Source organism: Hemiscyllium ocellatum, chromosome 3 (assembly GCF_020745735.1).
Source record: "Hemiscyllium ocellatum isolate sHemOce1 chromosome 3, sHemOce1.pat.X.cur, whole genome shotgun sequence".
Taxonomy (NCBI): Eukaryota; Metazoa; Chordata; class Chondrichthyes; order Orectolobiformes; family Hemiscylliidae; genus Hemiscyllium; species Hemiscyllium ocellatum.
In genome coordinates, this window is record NC_083403.1 from 39,550,476 (window position 1) to 39,572,067 (window position 21,592).

At 40.2% G+C, this 21,592-nt stretch overlaps 1 protein-coding gene across 4 annotated transcripts in view; it reads left to right on the forward strand.

The window, feature by feature from the left end:
* The first annotated feature begins 3,133 nt into the window (after positions 1–3,133).
* Positions 3,134–21,592, forward strand: part of LOC132831459 (cytochrome b5 reductase 4) — a 150,183-nt gene continuing 131,724 nt past the window's right edge. For all 4 annotated transcript variants that reach the window (XM_060849628.1, XM_060849634.1, XM_060849620.1 and 1 more), the window contains exons 1-2: positions 3,134–3,309; positions 14,037–14,190. In XM_060849628.1, coding sequence (XP_060705611.1) covers positions 3,238–3,309; positions 14,037–14,190 — 226 coding nt within the window. In that variant the 5' untranslated portion in view covers positions 3,134–3,237. The remainder of the gene's footprint in view (positions 3,310–14,036; positions 14,191–21,592) is intronic.

The window sequence follows — 21,592 nt, forward strand, 5'->3', positions numbered from 1 at the left end:
GGGCTTGGGGAGCATGATTTGTCAAGATCAGTCTTATTGTAGTTGCAGTTTTGCTTGTTGCCTTCAATTTTTGTCATGCTTTACCTTTTATTAAGTCCTTTTTAGCTTGCGTAACTACTCGGCAACTTGTGGTCATTTCAACTACCCCAGGAAGTACTTACTCCTCTGACAGAATCCCACCGCTTTACTATTATGATCTAACAACCACCACGGTGCAACGAATATGTCCACATGGGCTCGTCAATGATACTTCTGAAGAATGCGTGGGTCCTAGATTGTGAGGGATCTTGGGTCTTTTTTCCTGTTCTGGTTATTGGAGGACAGGTTTTTGGCCCAAGGGACCCCAGGAATGGAGGAAGAACTCTTTAAGTCTTAGATTCCAAAATTATTTAGTCCGTGTTGGGACCTACATTACTTGTATTGGGCACAAGAGGGGTTGAGCTTATTGTCTTCTTTCTCTAGGTGAGACCAGTAGGTCTCAAAGGGGGGAAATGGCAAATAAAGAACATGAAAGCATGGGAAGGGTTAAAGCATGAAGACCACTGGCAATCTGTGGTCTGTGAAAGGCAGGATGGAATAAGAATAGTGGAATGCTCTTACACCAATTAGCAGAGTAAGGTTAAGGCTGAAGGCTCACGATGGTGAAATGAGATAACATTTAGTAGAGGTAGTTTTCCTGTTAAGTGTTATTATTACAGGATTGGGACCATAAATATTTGGGACATGACATTAAAATATCTAATTAATAGTTAGTAGAGTCAGCTTGAAATAGGCAACTATTGTAATAGATGCAATAGCTAAATATCTATCATGATAGTTAGTCTGGAATGGAAGATCACTGTAGCAGAGGTAATAGTAAATATCTAATCATGACATGAAGAAAATATTAAGTAGAGTCTGGATTGAAAGACCATTGTTACAAAGAGCTAGCAATAAATATCTAACCATGACATTAGAATAACATTAAGTAGAATGTACAACTAAAGAGATAATGGGAACTAACATCATTGGTTTATTGTGTAGCTCGAGTGAGGTACTTTGATTAATATAGTTGGACATGCTGATAAGCCAACAGAAACATGATTAAAAAATATAAAAATCCACAGACCATGAGGTCCATGGGCATTCAAGAATATGCTTTCTCAGTGTCACGGTTTTTTGTTTGCAAATAAAAAAACCTACTTCTTGAAGAACTCTTTGCGTTTTCTGGTTATTCTCTATATTTTCTTCATGACAGTGGTAGATAAACAAAACACTTTAATGTCACACTGAAGTTTTCCATGAAATGCAAAGCATTCAATTTAGTTGCTTGCTACTAACCTTTCAGAATGAGAGCAGCCTAACCATTAGGCTATATCATCCTTTGAATAACAATATCTTAATGATAAGGCAGAGTGGTGACAAGGAAAGAGAGACAATCAAGCAAACACTGGCAGCATTTTTTGTAACACTGTCAAATTTTATCACAGTATCAGCTCATCTGCTGCTGAAATCTTCATCCAAGTTTTAGTCCCAAATTTGTAAACTTGAGCTTATCCAAATCTCTTCAGCCAACATCCTAATTTGTCCCAAGCCTCAACCACCCATCCACCCTGTGCTTGCAAATCTACATCGATTCCCTAAAGTGCTCGAGAAAAGCAGCAAGTTTAACTGCAACTGTGGAGAGAAAAAATATCAGTATTTAAAATGAAATATGACTCTTGTTTAGAATTTTGGAATGTCCAGTTGCAGTGAAAAGGGGTGATATCTACTTCGACCACTGAAGCACCAGTGCTGCCTCACAGTGCCAAAAAACCTGGGTTTGATTCCAGTCTTAGCCGACTGATTGTGCAAACTCCACACATTCTTCTGTGTCTGCATGGGTTTGCTCCAGGTGCTCCGGTTTCCTCTCACAATACAAAAATGTGCAGGTTAGGTGGATTGGAATGAAAAATTGCCCATAGTGTCTAGGCATGTGCAGGTCAGACTAGTTAACCATGGGAAATGCAGGGATGTGCAGGCCAGACAAGCTTGCCATTTGAAATGCAGGGTCACAGCGATAGGGTAGAGTGGTGGATGTGGGTGAGATGCTCTTTGGAGGGTCGGTGTGGACTCAATAGCTTAAATGACCTACATCCACAATGTAAAAAAACAAAGAAAAACTGCAGGTAAGCTATCCTTTCGCTGTTGACCTTGAGACCCGTTAAAAGCCATTCACATTGGGTGTGGAGACATGTGTAGTTTCCCCAAATATAAATTGGAAAGTAACTCCACAATAATCATCTTTCAATTAAATTCTAGTAAATTTCTCAATGACAACTAATAATTTTCCTGTCAAAATGATACCAAGGGATACTTTTACTGGATTTTATGTAAACCCTAGTGTTGTTGTTGTCTACTTCTGAACAATGGTCAATCTTTTTCCCCAAAATTATGTATTCCCAAACCTGGCAAGCTTTTTCCTGCCTCTTCTTGAGTAAACAAGCAGATGGTTTTGCTATCTGTAATATGATCACTTTTCTTTCCGCTGAAACAAATGGAATTGAAATGAATAGCAGACTGGATCTATATCGAAGATGAATTGTAAATGTTTCTTTCACATTGTTGTGTTAAATTATTATTAAAAGAGTTTAGTTATTATTGACATTGTTACTTCCAATGGTCGACATGATGTGGAGGTGCCGGTTTTGGACTAGGGTGAACAAAGTCAGAATCACATGACACTGGGTTACAATCCAACAGGTTTATTTGAAATCACAAGCTTTCAGAAACATTGCTCTGTTGTCAAGTGAAGTGATGAAGAAGCAGCGCTCTGAAAGCTTGGGATTTAAACTAAACCTGTTAGACAACAACCTGTTTAGTGGCCCTTCTGACTTTGTCCAATGTTTGGCCTCTGGAATGTAAGGTGGAGACAGGGGCAACTGAGGCTTTCAAAGTGATTTGAGACATTTTCTCTAACGGAACAACTTGCAGGGCTGAAGGGTTGAAACAGGACAGAGCACAAGGTGAACTGCTTCCTTCAGAGTGCCAGTTCCCCCAAGATGGGCTCAATGGCCTCTTTCTGTGTCAGAAATATGTTCTGATGCTGTGTGCGCATGCGACTACAACTTCCGTGATGCTGTTCGGCAGAGCGCATGCTCAGTGAGACCGAGGACCGAGCCGAGCCCGGAGTTGGAGGCCAGAACGGCCGAACTGTGGACTGGCTTTCCCTCCAGTCCCCTTTGAGGACGATCGAAGGAACTGCCGGAGGGGTCGGAGATGTCGGACGCCACGCCGCAATTCCCTGCGCCCCGTTCCCAGCAGCGGGTGTCGGCAGGCGGCCGGAAGAAGGTGGGTGAATTGGGGCCGAGAGTGGAGTCAGGCTCGGTCTGAGTGACAGGAGCTGGGCCCCGGGCTGGGGACAGCTGTCAGTCAAACCGCTCCCCGCTGTCACGTGATGCTCAGTCAGTGGGCTCGCGGCCGCTCAAGCAGTTTGCAAAAGGAAAGCCCGATCTCTGCTCACTGTCGACAGTTCCGTTCCAGGGGCATCCCCCACCAGTGGGCAGGGCTAATATTAAATACGAAATTGCAATGTTACATTTAAACGGCAAGTGAAAGTAGCGATCTCCAGTTATAAACTTTAAGGTCCGCTGTGCTTAAATTTGAGCGCATGCACACCAAAAATAACACCAAACGTATTTGAAAGAAACTTCTGTGCTGAAGCAATGACCAATACACTAATATTATTACAAATATGATATTTTGCAAGTTAGTTGTCATTTATTCTTTAAGGTGCTATTTGCTGTGCATAATTGCTTTCGATGGTGAGGTACAGACTGATAAGGCAATATGGTTGATTTCTGCTGGGATATGGCAAGACTGTAGGGTTAAGACTTAATAGTGATCTAGGTCTGTTCAATATATCCTATCAGTTGCATGACACTGTGATCTTTTGCTATAAATTCTGTGTCTTATGATCCTGCTCCACAGCTATCTGATGAAGGAACAGCACTCTGGAAGCTAGTTTTTCCAAATAAACCTGTTGGACGATAACCTGGTGTGTGATTTTTAAATTTGTCCACCCCAGTCCAACACCGGCGCCTCCACATCAGGGCTAGAATCTGATCTCGGTTGTGGAATCACTTAGCCTTGCCTGTTGCATGCTGCTTCTGCGCTTTGACATGCAAGTAATCTTGTGTTGTGGCTTCCCCAAATTGATGAAGGGCTTATGCCTGAAATGTCGAATCTCCTGCTTCTCGGATGCTGCCTGACCTGTTGTGCTTTTCCGGCACCACACTCTCATCTGACCTCCAGCATCTGCAGTCCTCAATTTCGCCGCCTCATCCAAATTGACATCTCCTAATTTCCAGTTTTGCTTATGATATGCCCTCCTTCACTCCTTGTTGAACAAAACGTGACCTCCTTTAAGGGTAATTACACCATTGTTGCTGCATCCTCTTCCCTTGATGCCAAAGTGAATCTCCGGTCATCAAATCTTTGTGACAAGCTTTGAGGTTAATGGCAAGCTAACCACAAAATCCAGGCTGTTCATGACATGCCACTGTTGACACTGATGCCAAAATCCAGTTAAGTGGTTTTGCTTGACAGTTCCAGTGGCCCTGTGACAAATATGAGTACGACTGGCAGGGTTTTTATTGGTTATTGTGGGTAGAAACTATGCAAGAGCTACATTGCAATGAAGAGTGATAATGGAAACAAAGCACTGCAAATGCTGGAATTTTGAAATAAAAATGAAATGTGCTGGAGAAAATCAGCAGGTCTTGCAGTATCTGTGGAGAGAGAAAGAGTTAATGTTTCAAGTCCATCATGAATCTTCAGAGCACAGAAAATAGGATTGTGTACTTTCTTTTTCTTTATTGGAAATTTTGGTCCCTTTGTTCCTTCGTCCAAATCATGTTTATGAATCACAAAGAGTTGAGGTGCAGCTCCAATGCCTGTGGCACAACACTCATAATATCCTGTCAGCCTACAAAAAGATTCAATTATTCTGACCTTCTTCCTATAGTTAACCAGTCAATCATCCTTTGGCACCATTAAGATAACTCCTCCCCCAACACCAGTAAGGTTTTGTTTTCCTCAGTAGCCTTTGATATGACACCTTATCAAGTGTCTTAGAGTCATGGAGATGTGCAGCATGGAAACAGACCCTCCGGTCCAACCTGTCCATGCCGACCAGATATCCCAACACAATCTAGTCCTATCTGCCAGCACTCAGCACATATCCCTCCAAACCCTTCCTATTCATATACCCATCCAAATGCCTCTTAAATGTTGCAATTGTACCAGCCTCCACCACTTCCTCTGGCAGCTCATTCCATACACGTATCACCCTCTGTGTGAAAAAGTTGCCCATTAGGTCTCTTTTCTATCTTTCCCCTTTCACCCTAAACCTATGCCCTCTAGTTCTGGACTCCCTGACCCCAGGGAAAATAATTTGCCTATTTACCCGATCCATGCCCCTCATAATTTTGTAAACCTCTATAAGGTCATCCCTCAGCCTCTGATGCTCCAGGGAAAATAGCCCCAGCCTATTCAGCCTATCCCTATAGCTCAAATCTTCCAACCCTGGCAACATCCTTGTAAATCTTTTCTGAACTCTTTCAAGTTTCACAACATCTTTCCGATAGGAAGGAGACCTATCGCATGCAATATTCCAACAGTGGTCTAATCAATGTCCTGTACAGCTGCAACATGACTTTCTAACTCCTACTCCTGCACTCAATACTCTGACCAATAAACGAAAGCATACCAAATGGCGCCTTCACTATCCTATCTACTTGCAACTCCACTTTCAAGGAGCTATGAACCTGCACTCCAAGATCTCTTTGTTCAGCAACACTCCCTAGGACCTTACCATTAAGTGTATAAGTCCTGCTAAGATTTGCTTTTCCAAAGTGCAACACTTCACATTTCTCTGAGTTAAACTCCTGCCACTTCTCTGCCCATTGGCCCATTTGGTCAAGATCCTGTTGTAATCTGAGGTAACCCTCTTTGCTGTCTACTACACCTCCAATTTTGGTGTCATCTGCAAACTTACTAACTGTACCTCTTGTGCTCGCATCCAAATCGTTTTTGTAAATGACAAAAAGTAAAGGACCCAGCACCGATCCATGTGGCACTCCACTGGTCACAGGCCTCCAGTCTGAAAAGCAACCTTCCACCACCACCCTCTGTCTTCTACCTTTCAGCCAGTTCTATATCCAAATGGCTAGTTCTCCCTGTATTCCGTGAGATCTAACCTTGCTAATCAGTCTCCTATGGGGAGCCTTGTCGAACGCCTTACTGAAGTCCATATAGATCACATCTACTGCTCTGTCCTCATCAATCCTCTTCGTTACTTCCTCAAAAAACTCAATCAAGTTTGTGAGACATGACTTCCCATGCACAAAGCCATGTTGACTATCCCTAATCAGTCCTTGCCTTTCCAAATACATGTACATCCTGTTCCTCAGGATTCCCTCCAACAAATAACCCACCACCGACGTCAGGCTCACTGGTCTGTACTTCCCTGGCAAGTCCTTACCATCCTTCTTAAACAGTGGCATCATGTTAGCCAACCTCCAGTCTTCTGGCACCTCACCTGTGACTATCGATGATTCAAATATCTGAGCAAGAGGCCCAGCAATCACTTCTCCTGCTTCCCACAGAGTCCTAGGGTGTACTTGATCAGGTCCTGGGGATTTATCCATCTTTACCAATTTCAAAACGTCCAGCACTTCTTCCTCTGTAATCTGGACATTTTGCAAGATGTCACCATCTATTTCCCTCCAGTCTATATCTTCCATATCCTTTTCCACAGTAAATGCTGATGCAAAATACTCATTTAGTATCTCCCCATTTTCTGCACTCCACACAAAGGCCGCCTTGCTGATCTATGAGGGGCCCTCTTCTCTCCCTAGTTACCCTTTTGTTCTTAATGTATTTGTTAAAAACTCTTTGGATTCTCCTTAATTCTATTGGCCAAAGCTGTCTCATGTCCCCATTTTCTTGGATTAGATTAGATTAGATTACTTACAGTGTGGAAACAGGCCCTTCGGCCCAACAAGTCCACACCGACCCGCTGAAGCACAACCCACCCATACCCCTACATTTACCCCTTACCTAACACTACGGGCAATTTAGCATGGCCAATTCACCTAACCCGCACATCTTTGGACTGTGGGAGGAAACCGGAGCACCCGGAGGAAACCCACGCAGACACGGGGAGAACGTGCAAACTCCTCCTGATTTCCCTCTTAAGTATACTCCTACTTTCATTATACTCTTCTAAGGATTCACTCAATCTATCCTGCCTATACCTTACATATGCTTCCTTCTTTTTCTTAACCAAACTCTGGAAATCTAAGTGCAATACATCCACTGGTTCCCATTATCCATAGCACAAGTTACTTCTTCAAAGAGCTGTAGCAAATTAGTTAAACATGATTTCCCTTTGACAAAATTACAGTGGTTCTGCCTGGTTGAACTTATCTAAATGCCCTGTTATAACATTTTTAATAATAGCTTCTAACATTTACGTGTGACAGATGTTAAGCGCCCTGTAGTTTCCTGCTTTCTGCTTCCCTCTTGCTTTGAATAAATGCCCTCACTTTTCTTACTCTTTTTAAACTCTTGCAATCGGTTTTAACGTTTCTAGCTAGCATCGTCTCATACTTTTAATTTCTTAATTCTGATTAAGCTGTTAGCCATTCACTGCCATCACCTGACTTCACCTTTTTCCTTTCATCATAAATTCCTCCTATGCAGAAAGATGTCATTTGGCCCATTGAGTCTGCACCAACCCTGTGAAGACCATCCCAGCTAGACCAACATAATCCCTCCCAGCATCACCCCACATTTACTACGACTAATCCACCTAGCCTGCACATCTCTAGCCACTATGAGACAATTTAATGTGTCCAAACAACCTTACCAGGACATGTCTGGAGTGTGGGAGGAAACTGGAGCACCCGACAAAATCCCCACAGACACGGGGAAGACATGTAACCTCCATACAGACAGACACCCGAGGTTAGAATCAAACCCATGTCCCTGGTGCTATGAGGCAATAGTGCTAGCCACTGAGACACCATTGATGCGTTCCCTAGTTTCTTTATTTAAACACTGATGCTAGGTCCACCCACTAGAACTTTGCTTTCTAATAGGATTATATCTATTCTGAGTGCGGGCAATCTGATCTTGAATCTGTTCATAAGTCGATTTGTATACATATTGGAACACAATGCAGGACAATATAAATAGCCATTTGTCAGTCCAGGACATGTTCATGTGTCAGATCTTTAAAATTATGCCCCTGTATGAGATTACACTTGTAAGCATAAATATTCGAAAGTTGTACATTTGTAATTCAGGGACTCTCTGCATTCTGAAATAGCTCCTTAAACGTATGTTAGCACTTCTTTGTTGATCTATTCCCTATGATAACATGCAGTTCATTTCAGTAGCTCTGCTTTCCTGTGCTTGTAGTTGCCCATAGTTAAGTTTAAAGTATTAGCCTTGGAGCCAACCTCCTTATCAAACTGGATGTAACATTCAGCTATATTGTGGTCGCTATTATCCAGGAGTGCTTTTACTCTGGGACCATTAATTTATTCTGTCATATTGCAATATCAAGCCAAAGATAACCTGGTCAGTTCCAAAACTAAGAAACTATCTTGACAGCATTCTGTGAGTTCATCATTCAGGCTATCGCTGCTAATCTGACTTTTCCAGTTTATATTTAGGTTAAAGTTGCCCATGGTTATTGACATCCTTTGTAACAACCATCCAATACTGCTGAATACTTTGCCAACATTATGGTTACTGTTAGTGGGCTGTAGATTTCTTTTATATTACTCATCTTCACATCCTGATGTTATGCACTAAGGTTGTCTCAAACTATTGTACTGATACCATTCTTGATTAATACTGCCAATCATCCACCAATAACTTTCTATTTTTCTTGAATGTCATATACCTCTAAATTTTCAGGGCCCAATTCCTGTCATCCTAAAACTACGTTTTTGCGATGGCTGTTCAATTGCATTTATTTACTTTAGTGTGAGCTATCAATTGCTTACCTTGTTATGAATGCTGCATAAATTCAGATACAGAGCTTAAACCTTGTCTTTTCATTATTTTGGTATTAAGTTTTGATTGTTGGTATTCTGAAGATTTTGTCTGTGTCCCTTCCTGCCAGTTTCTGGCCCTCATCTCCCAGATTGATATTTTTCTCTCTTGTCTCTACTGTTTTATTCAGAACACCTTTCCACATTTGATGCCTTGCTGCCAACTTTCTATTTTAAAGCCTTCTCTATTTCCCAAGTTGTGTGGTTTATAAAACACTAGCACCACCACGGTTCAGGTGTAGACTATCCCAATGGTCTAACCCCTACTTTCCGCAGTACTGATGCCAATAGCCTACACATTGGAACACATTTCCCCCACACCAGTCTCTGAGCCTCGTATTCATCTCCCTGGTGTTAATTACCTGATGCCAATGTTCTTGGGGCTCAGGCACAAATACAGAGATTATAACTAATAATTACTTTACCTCAGTATTTGCCACAGCAAAGGAGGATAGCTTGTAGCAAGTCCCGAGAAAACATGGAAATGTAAAAGATAGCAGCTGACGTAGGCAGGTCAATTGGGTCTGCTCCTCCATTCAGTCTGATCATGGCTGATCATGGAGCTCAATACCTTAATCATGGTCTCACCCCATATTCCTTGATCCCTTTAGCCTTTAGTTCCCTCATCTGAATCATTAGCCTATATTGGTACCCCACTCGTCACTGCCCGCCATTCAGAAAAAGACTCAATCATTCTTACTCTTCGTTTCGTCTCTGCTAACCAATTTTGTATTCGCCTCGATACGCTACCTTTGACACTTTAATTTTATACATTGACTCTCCTCTGTCGAACTTTATGGAAAGCCTTCTGAAAGACCAAATAAACCACATCCACGTGCTCACCTGATAAACTGTATGGATTACAGCCTCAGAGAACGCTAGTAGATTTGTTAAGTGTGATTTACAAAATAAATCAATCGTGACTCTCTGATTCTATTGCTGTTGTCTAATGCATAATCTAATAGTGGACTCTAGCATCTTCCCCACTGCTTATATCAGGCTCAATGGTCTGTACTTTCCTGTTTGCTTGCTGTCGTCTTTTTTTTAAATAGTGGTATTAAATTAGCTACAGTCCAATTTGTAGGTACTTTTCCAGAGTCTAAAGAATGGTGACCATCGATGCATCCACTATCTCTAGGGCCTCTGGAATGAAGATTATCAGGCCTTGAGGGATTTATCAGCCTTCCATCCCACCAATTTCTCCCATACCATTTCTCTACAAATGCAAATTTGCTTCAGTTCCTCCTTTCACTAAACCCTGTATTCCCTGTAATTTCTGTTATTTGTACCCTTCTTGGTGAAGACGGAAGTGAAGTATGAATTTCGTTCATTAACCATTTCTTTGTTTCCCCATTATAAATTCCTCTGTAAGAGACCTACATTAGGTTTCACCAATCTTTTTCTTTTTGCATATAGAAACGTTTACAGTCAGTTCTTGTGTTTCCTGCAAGCTTAGTCTCAATCTCTATTTTTGCCTTCTTAATCATTCCCTTTGTTCTCCTTTGCTGAGTTTCTAAACTGTTCCCAATCCTCAGCCATGTTGTTCTTTTCCTGTTAATTTGTACACCTCTGTTCTTGGATCTAGCACTATTTCTAATTTCCCTTGTAAAGTCATGGTTTGGCCACTGACCTCCTTGCACTCTTGCCAGCAATAGGAATTTTTGTAGTTCATCCATTCACTCTTTAAATGTTTGCAATTTCTTATCTGGTGTTATTCATTTCAGTAACATTTCCCAATCCATCATAGTCAACTCATGCCTCACACCATCATTGTTTCCTTGATTTAGATTCTGGACTCTAGTCTTAAAATCAAGAAATTAATAGTGTATCAGGAAATAAAATTATTGAAAGTAAAGCATTTATAATAAGGAAATTAGTAAATCTGAAGACCAGTTAGCCTAACATGTCTGTTGGGGAAATTGTTGGAATCCATAATCAAGGATAGGGTAACTGAGCACTTCAAATTTTCAGTTAATCAGGGAGAGCCAGCGTGGATTCATGACAGGCAGTCATGTCTGACAAACCTCATTGCATTTTGTTTTGAGCAGGTTACTGAGGAACAGCAGTTAAAACAGTGTATTAACTGAAATAACGTATCAACTATCTAGACTTTTGTTATTTTATGGACCTCCATCTGTTCACTTCAAAATCAATGCATCTGTAAAAAATGTCCTTGAATATATCTAAGTAGCTGATGTTATTTAATCCTGAAATTGTTCTTGTAGCTTTCTTATTGCCTTTTCAGTATTATCCACCTCTTTAAGTTATCTTTTCTGATTTACTGAATGATATATTGACAAAATGATGCCTTTTAATTTATTGTGAATGGCTGTATGAGTGCAACGAAGTATCCTATTAGCTTTAGTTGCAGATTCTCTGTCGTAGTCATAATTTGAAAGTCCTCTAATAGTGGTTTCTTACATATCACTGATTTTAATTGTTCTGCGATTGGCAAGGCTCGAAGCTCTGAAATTTGTAAACCTCTATAAAGTCACCCCCTTCTATGTTAACTTTTTTTTAAAGGAATTAGAATATGAGAGTGAAGATTTCTTACTGAAATTCTATAAGGTTAAAGTGAGAGCATACTAAATGTGGAATATTGTATACGTTAGGACTTTTTAACTTAAGGAAGCATGTTCTTGATTTAGAAGGAATGTAGTGAAAATTCAGTAAATTTCTGGGCTGCAGAGATCATCACATGATGAGAAATCGAGGAGCCTGGGGCTATATTAGGTGAAATTTAGAAAAACTAGAATCCTCTGAAACATATCAAAGTCTTTAGAGACTTGACAGGGACATATTGGAAGGATGTTTCATCAGGTCTGGAAATCTAGAATGGTGACTCTCACACCTAATATAAGATATATTACAGTATAACAATAATATAAGACGAGGTGCAAAGAAATGTCTTCATTTTGAGGATTGTAGATTCTTAGGAATTCTTTACCATATAATGGAATGTTCAGATGTTGAGTATATTCAAGACTAAGAGTGATAGATGTTTGGATGCTAAAGGGATATTAAGAAATTCTGGTGATATAGGAATATGTGGAAAAATGGAATTGAGGTATAAATTTAGTCATCGTTGCAATGATTGGCAGAGCAAGCTCAAAAGGCTGTTTGGCCTAGTCCAGCTTCTTTTTCTTACGTTTTTAAAGTACATTGTTGTTATTGTCCGTTATCTTTCAATGACCAGAACTGGATGGAGTATTCAAGAAGTCATACATTTTAATCAGAACGCTGTGTTGTACGTTTAAATTAATTTTCTTAGCCTTATGATCTACTGGTTTGAGTACAAAGTAACAGAAAATAAATACCTAGGGAACAAATAAAATTATTACATCCAAGTTGACCTTGAAGTTTTGAAGTGGGTCGAATTTTTGTGTTTTAGGGACTACTTTTGATTTTCCAGGGTTCTTCCTTCATTCTCACTAACTGCATTGTTACATGATGTTTTCATGTAGCATCATCATTTATTGTATTTGTATTGACATGTGGAATGTTTGGAGTCACACAAGCGTAATTACAAGAAGTAATCACTATCGTCAGATGTTATCAACCTTCCATTAAAATTAAAGTTACAGCACATGGTCAGGCAGTAATTTTCAAGATGCCATAGTATTTCAATAGTTACTACACAATAAAAAATTTTAATAATAAAACTTTATTTCAAAATAACTTGCACACAAATTGCATATGCATAAAGATGGAACATTTTAATCAGCAATTACCTTATCATTGTATTTCAGGTCACAGTTTAAGATTTAGGTTTATATATTGATCTCACATTATTATTATTCTCACATCAATTGCTGTCTGCAGAAGAGATTTCCAAACTTTCAGGAGTCTTCCCTGTGGTGACCTTTATTGGCTTGGTTAGAAGTATTTTCTTGAGCAGTCAGGGAGGCTTGTGAAATATGTGTAATAAGACAGATGACCAGTCCATTGCCTTCCTGCCCACCTCCCAAACCATTTTATATGATTCCATAGTTGGGCAAGATGCATAGTAAGGTGCATTCTGATGCTCTTAACTACCCAATTAATGGACAGTTAGGGACCTCATTCGGCTGGGCATTGGAAGATGGAGTACAGTGAGAATCATGTCTTTTTCCATGTGAACTGAAAAGCGGGAAAGAAAGAGCTTGCCTCCTTTGGCGCTGCTTGGTGCACATGGAGGGAATCTTCCCTGATATACATCCCCTTAGTACATTTGTCGGGATTCCAAAACCCAAACTCCTACTCCTCCCTCATGTGGCAGCCTTGCCTCTGCTGCTTCTTGCTCACCTGGCAGCCTCTTGTGTCCTGCTGCAGATTCATGCCTGTCTTTTCAGCCAAATGTTTACACCCCTGTACTCTGCCATTCCCCCATCACCAGCAGGCTTTCTCTTTTGCAATCTCTTACCTCCACTCTGGTGTTCAATCCATTGCACCATTACTTACCTTCCCACTACTATCAGCTCTTTCAATCACAGCCTCTTTCTCTCATGCTTGCTATTGATGGACTCACTTTCTCACAGCAAGTGAAGGAGAGATATGATCTGCGATTGGATGATCAGCTCCTTTCAGATTCTGCTACTTCCAATAACCACGTGAATTTTCTCAAATTGGTTGACTTGTAATTGCATTTTCAGAGGCATTACGCAAACATTCAATTTGCCTACTATAGCCTGTATATTTTGAACCCAGATTTGAAATTTCAAGGTTTCTAAGTAGCAAAATATGTGTATCATGCACTTCAGCAAGTGCTTGTAATGTCATTGTAAGGTATCTGAACAAATTGCCGGTCTTTAGACTGAAGTTGTGTCTTGTAAATACCACATTAATTAAATCCCATGGATATGTCTTGTTTCTAGATATTAAATCTCTTAATTTTTTTATCTGAATTTTCATGTGAAGCTAAGTGCCTTTTCCACAATGTCTTTATTAATCTGTGATTTCCTTCCCCAAAAGGTGCAGCTGAAACCAGGTCGAAGTCTGATGGACTGGATCCGTTTAACAAAGAGTGGAAAGGATATGACAGGATTGCATGGGAGGCTTATTGCGGTAACAGAGGAAGAACTTGCTAAACACAATAAGAAGACTGACTGCTGGATGTGTATCAGAGGTAGGGCAGCCAAAAGCAAGAGACATAAGTTAAAGTAGTAATCTTGGAATTGTGGAAGTTGAACATTAATGGACTTATTTTTACTTCAAAAAGAGAAAATTGTGATAGTGAAGATTTTTTATGATAAATTCTCAATTTTAATTCTAGACAAATCTAACTCGATGACAATCCAACATATTGGAAATGGGTCTTTTGGCAGAACTATGATTGTTCTGGTAAACAGTAGCTCTAAGAGCAGGCAAGCATTCACAGTTCTAAGTGATGGCATTTATATTAGTAACAATGACCATGAGTCTGTTGTATAATGAAAAACCTGTTAGATTCACTAATGTCTTTTTGGGAAGAAAACCTTGCTGCTCTTACTTTTTCTGCCCCATATATGACTCCAATCCCACTAAGCGAAAGTGAGGACTGCAGATGCTGGAGATCCAAGTCGAAAGTGTGTTGCTGGAAAAGCACAGCAGGTCAGGCAGCATCCAAGGAGCAGGAGAATCAACGTTTCAGGCATTAGCCCAAACGAACTAGTCCTACTAACTTGGATAATTCAGCTTTGCTCTGAGATGACATCAATAAGGCCTTTGTGTTCATCCTAATACTCCAATGCCACTATAAGGTTCTTTAACCAACCCTAGCACAGATAAGTGTCCACACATTTTATTTTGGATTGTGAATTCTGAAGGTTTGGCCACCTTACAGGTCTTGGTATAAAAGGGACAGGCGCAACCTAGATACAAAATTGGTTAAGTGATAGGAAACCAAATAATGGTCAATGGATGTTTTTCAGTCCGAAGCAAGGTTTGTAGTGGAGATCCCCAGGATCTGTACTGGGGCCCTTGCTTTTTATGATATACATGATGTAGATCTTGGTGTGCAGGGACAATTTCAAATTTTGCAGATGAAACTATATTTGGAAGAATTATAAACTGTGAGAAGACTGTGTGTCACTCCAGAGGGACATTGACAAGTTAGTGGAATAGGTACAGATGAGGTTCCTGGCTTAGTTATAGGAGGCAGAAAGTAGCAGTGGAAGGATGCTTTTCGGATTGGAGGGTTGTGACTAGTGTGTTCCACAGGGATCAATGCTGGAACTTCCACTGTTGGTGATATACACAAATGATTTGGAGGAAAATGTAGCTGATCTAATTAGTATATTTGTGGGCGATACTAAGGTTGGTAGAGTAGCGGATAGTGAGAAGGATCGTCAAAGGATACAGAGAAATGGGCAGAAAAATGGCAAATGAGTTTAATCAGGACAAATGTGAGGTGATGCATTTTGGAAGGTCAGATACAGGTGGAAATTATGCAGCGAATGGCAGAACCTTTAGGATATGAAGAGGGACCTGGGTGTGCAGGTCCACAGATCACTGAAGGTGGCAGCGCAGGTAGCTAAGGGAGTAAAAAAGGCTTATGGCATGCATGCCTTCATTAGAAGGGATATTGAGTTTAAAAATAGACAAGTTATGCTGCAGCTGTATAGGACTTTAGTTGGCCATATTTAGAATATTGCATACAGTTCTGGTCACCTCACTACCAGAAGGATGTGGATGCTTCAGAGAGAGTACAGAAGAGGTTTACCAGGATGTTGACTGACATGGGGAATTTTAGCTTTGAAGAAAGGTTGGATAGACTGGATTTGTTTTCACTGGAACGCAGGAGATTGAGGGGAGACCTAATAGAAGTTTATAAGATTGCAAATGGAATAGATATAATGGAAAGTGTGTGAAGCTTTTTCCCAGAATGGAGGTATCAATTACTAGGGGATACAGGTTCAAGGAGCAAGGGGAGGGAGTTTAAAAGAGATTTGCAAGGCATGTTTTTCACACAAAGGGTGGAAAGTGCCTGGAATGCATTGCCAGAGGAGATGGTGGAAACAGACACAATAGCAGCATTCAAGAAGCGTTGGGATGAATACATGAATAAAAAGGGAATAGAGGGATATAGATCCTGTAAGTGAAGACAGTTTTGATATGGAAGGGCAAAATGTGTCAGCATAAGCTTGGAGGGGCCAAAGGGCCTGTCCTGTGCTGTATTGTTCTTTGTTCAGTGAATGCATTGGAGGTGTGCAGAAGTGATTTACAAGAATGGTACCAGGAATGAGAAACTTCAGCTATGAGGAAAGGTTGAAGAAGTTGGGACTGTTCTCCTTGGAGGGACGAAAGTTGAGAGGACATTCATGAGATACCAAAATCATGAATTGTCCGGGCAGAGTAGATAGGATGAAGCTGTTCCCACTTGTAGAAGGAACAAGACTAAGAAAACGTAGATTTAAAATGATATCCAAATGAAGCAAGGGTGATGTGAAAAGAAAAAAGTATTGCTCAGCAAGCAGTTAGGATATGGAATGCATTGCCTGTAAGTGTGATCGAGGCAGATTCAGTTAAGACATTCAGCATTGGGATGATTATTTGGATAGAATTGGTGTGCAAAGTTATCAAGAAAAACAGGAGATTGGCACGAAGTAATGATGCTAGTTTGAAGAACCAGTGCAGGAAAGTGGGCTGAATGGTTTCCTTCTGCACCATTACACTTCTGAGAAAAAGAAGCATAATTATCCACTTGGCCATTCTTGCCCTTCTTGTAGGATTAAGTTTGGCTAAATATCAGTCTGATAACAATATTTAGCTATTTGGCAATAAAATTAGAACGCTGAGATTGTGTTTCTTTAATCTGACTTTTAGTGTTTGAACAACTTTTAAATTTACAATGTTTTTGTTTTTTAAGTTTGAACAGGTACCTCACAAAAAGTTAAGCCGTAAGGTGAGACCCCAGGGTGATGGAGGTAGTGTATTATCATGGATTGAGAATAGGTTCAAGGGGAGGAAATAGCAAGTGGCGATAAGGGATTCTTTTTCAGTTAGCAAAAACAACTTCAAGGAAGGAATTTTACAACCTACTGTTGTAAAATTTGCAGATAACTCAAAATTAGATGGAAGTGCAGTTTGCAAGGGGGGTAGAAACAGATTACAGTGAGATTGACAGGTTAAATGAGTGGTCAAAACGTTGGCAAATGGAGTGGGAAACAACTTGTTCATTTTGGAAGGGAGAACAATTGAAGAGAATATCATTTGAATGGAGAGAAGCTGCAGAAAGCTGCAAAACAAAGGACTCGGAGGTACTTGTGCATGAAACAGAGAAAGCTAGCACACGGGTACTGTGGGTTATTAAGAAATCTAATGGAATGTTGCCCTTATTTCAAGGGGCAACTATGCAAACTGCCATGAGACCATATCTGAAGTACTGTGAGCAGTTTTGGTACCCTTATTTAAGGAAATATTATAATTTAAGTCAGTTTAGAGAAGTTTGCTGGGGTGCTCGCTAGTATGGAAGAATTGTGTTATGACCAAAGATTAAACAGGTTGAGACTGTAACAACTGGAGTTTAGAAGAAAGAAAGATGATCTAATTGACGTATACAGGATTCTTATGGGGCTTTGACGGTAAACGCCGAGAAGGTGTTTCCTATTGTGGGAGAGTCTTTAATAAGAGGGCATAGTTTCAAAATAAACAGGCACCAATTTAAGGTTGAGAATGAGGAGAAATGTCTTTTGTCAGAGAATTGAGTGTTTGGAAGTCCATGCCACAGAAAGGTTTGTGGACCGATTCCTTTTGTGTATTTAAGACTGAGATTGATAACCTTTGATTTCCCTGATCAAGAAGCTATGATAAAGGCAGGAAGGTGGATGTGAGAAATGTTGAATCAGTTATGGTCCTACTTAATGACAAATAGGCTCGAGGTGCTGAAGAGCCTATTCCTGTTCCTATTTCTTATGGTCTAATACAGATTTGTTCCCAATTTGCTGTTGCATTTTCATTTAACTTATTCTGTATTTGTATTATTAAGTTACTGCCACTTCCAATGTATATTTTTAATGCCATTTGAAGCATATTTCACTTTACCAAAGCTGTAATCATTCTTTTAAATACCAGTTCCCAAGATTTCTATTTCTTTCAATTCCACTGCCAATTTGGAATTTCATTTTCTCTTGCAGTGTTTGTAATTTTTATTTTTGGTTGCAGTTGTTTTGTACTTTTCCACTCAATCCCACTCTCTTTCTCCTGCTCTTCTCTTTTTGACATATTGCTTGAATTTTTAAAGCGTTTTATTTTCTATCGACACGTAAGTCATCGTAAGGCTTGATGCTTATTTCTCATCTTAGGTGTTGAGAAGGTGATGGTTGGGTGACTCCTCTAACATTGAACTGTTCTTGTAGTTAAAGATCACACAACACCAGGTTATAGTCCAAAAGATTTATTTGAAAGTACAAGCTTCCAGAGTGTTGTTCATTCATCGGCAGCTAGTGGGGCAGGGTCATGGGACATAGAATTAATAGTAAAAGATCAAAGTGTCATACAGTTGATGCAATGTATTGGAGCAAACCTCGATTGCTGTTAAGTCTTTAATCACATAGAATGAGTTGCAGGTTTCGATTCTTTAATATGTAAATCCTAGAACTTATTTCGAGTCACATTCCGAGATAACTTAAGATTTTATTTTTTAAAAAATGACGTCTCAGCTTCGACAATGCATTAAAGATATGAAGTTAGAGCCTGTCTCTATTCCAACCACAAGTTTCCCCAGACTAGATCTGTTTCCAAAGTGGGAATTTATAAAATGTCACATAGACTGACTGCCTACAGATTGTGTGGCTTTTTGAACAACATAGAACGTATCTGCAAACACAAACCTGCAAATGTAAATTCAACCCATAGACTTAAATGTGTGTGTGCACACATGTGAAGGAGAGAGTGTGTTTGTATGTGCGTGCACTAGTGTAACGAAGTACATGCCTATGAGAGAGTGTGGGTGTGTGTGTGTGTGTGTGCACGTCAGAGAGAGCGTGTGTCTGTGAGAGGTGTGAACCGGATCTTGGGTTCACGTCACAGTACAGGTGACCCCACTACACTATACACACATACCAATACACATTTACAATTGATAACACTCAGACACTCGTGGACCCCCTCTCAGACATACGTTCTCGTTCTCTCTTTCTCTCTCTCTTCCCCCTCCCTCTCCACACTCTCACTCACTCACTCACTCTCTCTCTCTCTCTCTCACACACACACACACACACACACGCCTTTCACAGGCATATACTCAGTTACACTCACTCACTCACACACATACACACACTGTCTCCCTCTCTCCCACTCACACTTAAACTCACACACTCTCTGTCTTTCCCTCACACGCACGCACCCCCACATATAAGTCTTTGGGGTGAATTTGCATTTGCAGATACATTCTATTTTGTTCAAAAAGTACACAATCTGTAAGCAGTCAATCCATGTGACATTTTATAAATTCCTACCTTGGAAATAGAACCGATCTCATTCAAGGTTGGAATACAGACAGATTCTAACCTCACACCGCTAACTGAGCTGAGATGTCACCTTAAGGTTTTATAAAAGCAGGTATCTTGGAAATGTGACTTGAAAGAAGTTCTCAGATTTACATATTAAAGAATAAAAACCTGCAACCCATTCTAACTGATTAAAGATGTAACAGCAATCTAGATTTATTCAATACATCATATCAGTAGTATGACATTTTGATCTTTTACTATAAATTCTTTGATATGCCTTAACTTTCCTTCTGAAACTTTTTGCCACTGATATGCAAAATTTTTATTACACTCTTGCATTATTTTAAATTCTTACTGCCCAAGTTTTTATGCATAATTCCACTGCAATTCCACATTTTCCTTTCTTCTAGTTGAGCGTCTTACCCTTATCATGTGACTTGATATAAGGTCATACATGATTACATTTCTTCTTCCCCTTTGCTGAATTTGGTGGAAAATATTGATTGGATCATGCAAGCTTGAAAGGTTTTAAAATAGATTTGAGATGCTTTCGAATTAAAGCTTTTGTGGCACAGTGGATGGCACACTGCCGATAATCCAGAAATTTCCAGCTTTGCATCCCGCCCTGGTGGCCTGCTTCACAACGTGGCAATATCCACCTGCAAATACTTCCAACATGACCTATAGCAGGCGATAAAAATAGAAGAGATTCCTGGTCAGACATGTGATGATTGTCACTATCCATTTCTCCAACCTATGTGTAAAAGTGCCTATCATTACAGTAGCTCAAATAACACACTATCAGTTCTGAAGTATAAATGTTTGTGACCAAATGTATCAATGTCCTGAAAACTGGAGACCAGATATATAACTAAAGACACACAGTGGGACCCTATGGTTGTCCTATGTGGGAATTACCTGGGACGTTTAACCTTTCATTGGGCAATTCCTCTGCTCTTTGTGAATGTTTTCAACCCATGAGCAAAAGTGACTTTGGATAGTTCCGCAGTACTTACGTTTGCTAGTTACCCAAAAAACGTCAGAATATAAAAACTTTGTCTGACATATAGGTAACTGCACAAGCCAGCCCCTCCCTCACACCCAACTCAAATCTATTACTCTGAATCTGACCAGACTTTACTCCAATTCCATGGTAACTATTTCCCTCTCTGCCCACTTGACAACTGTCCTTCCAACCCAATTATATCTTCAACCACCCTCCTAGCCAGACACTACTGACCCCATTCCTGTCATGCATCCCTCTTTCTCACTGACTGTCAATCCTGACTTGACTCAACTACCTGCTCATTCACCCTCCCCATTTGTCCATCAGAGCCAACCTCACTATCTATCTGTTTACCCAGTTCTGTGCTCTACTTATTCTATGTATTCTAGCCACCTTAAGCACCTTCCCATTCAGTCACTTATCCAACTATCCATTTACACAATTGACCACTTACTCATTCTCACATTCATTCACTCACCTATTCACTAATGTTCATAATGAGCCTTTAAACTTACCATATGAGAGCTAGTGCCATAAAAAGAGCTTGCAATGTCTTCACCTGACACCATCCAACTTTGATGGAATTCCCCGAGAGATGTGCACTCCGCATTTCTATAAGATTTGGATTGATAGACCTTAAACATCAGGTCATAGGAAATTTTGTGCCCAGCAGCAATCTAACTCTCATTGCTGCTGCTGTGAAGATCTCGACCCAAGTGAAGGTTTCACTAGTCATTTGCACTCTGGTATTTTGTTGTCTCCAAGTCCCTGTATTCTGCATTGTGAACACAAGAGGGCATTTACTTTCTGCATTACAATTAGTGAGAATTTTTGTTCTAAAAATCACGATTGGGAATTTTAGAATTGTTTGCAATGTTATAGCAGAGAAAAAAAATCAGCAAGTCCATTTTGTTGAGCTACAGACTACCATGGAATACAATAGTTTTCTCTACCAGTGGATATACAATTGTTTTCCTAATGGCCAATTGAAAGTAATGCAACTTTTCACTGGTCTTGACAGTGGCACTTAGTAAGCTTTCTCAGGCATGAATGCATCTGCAACTTGTCAGCTTTTAGAAAAAGTGCAAAAT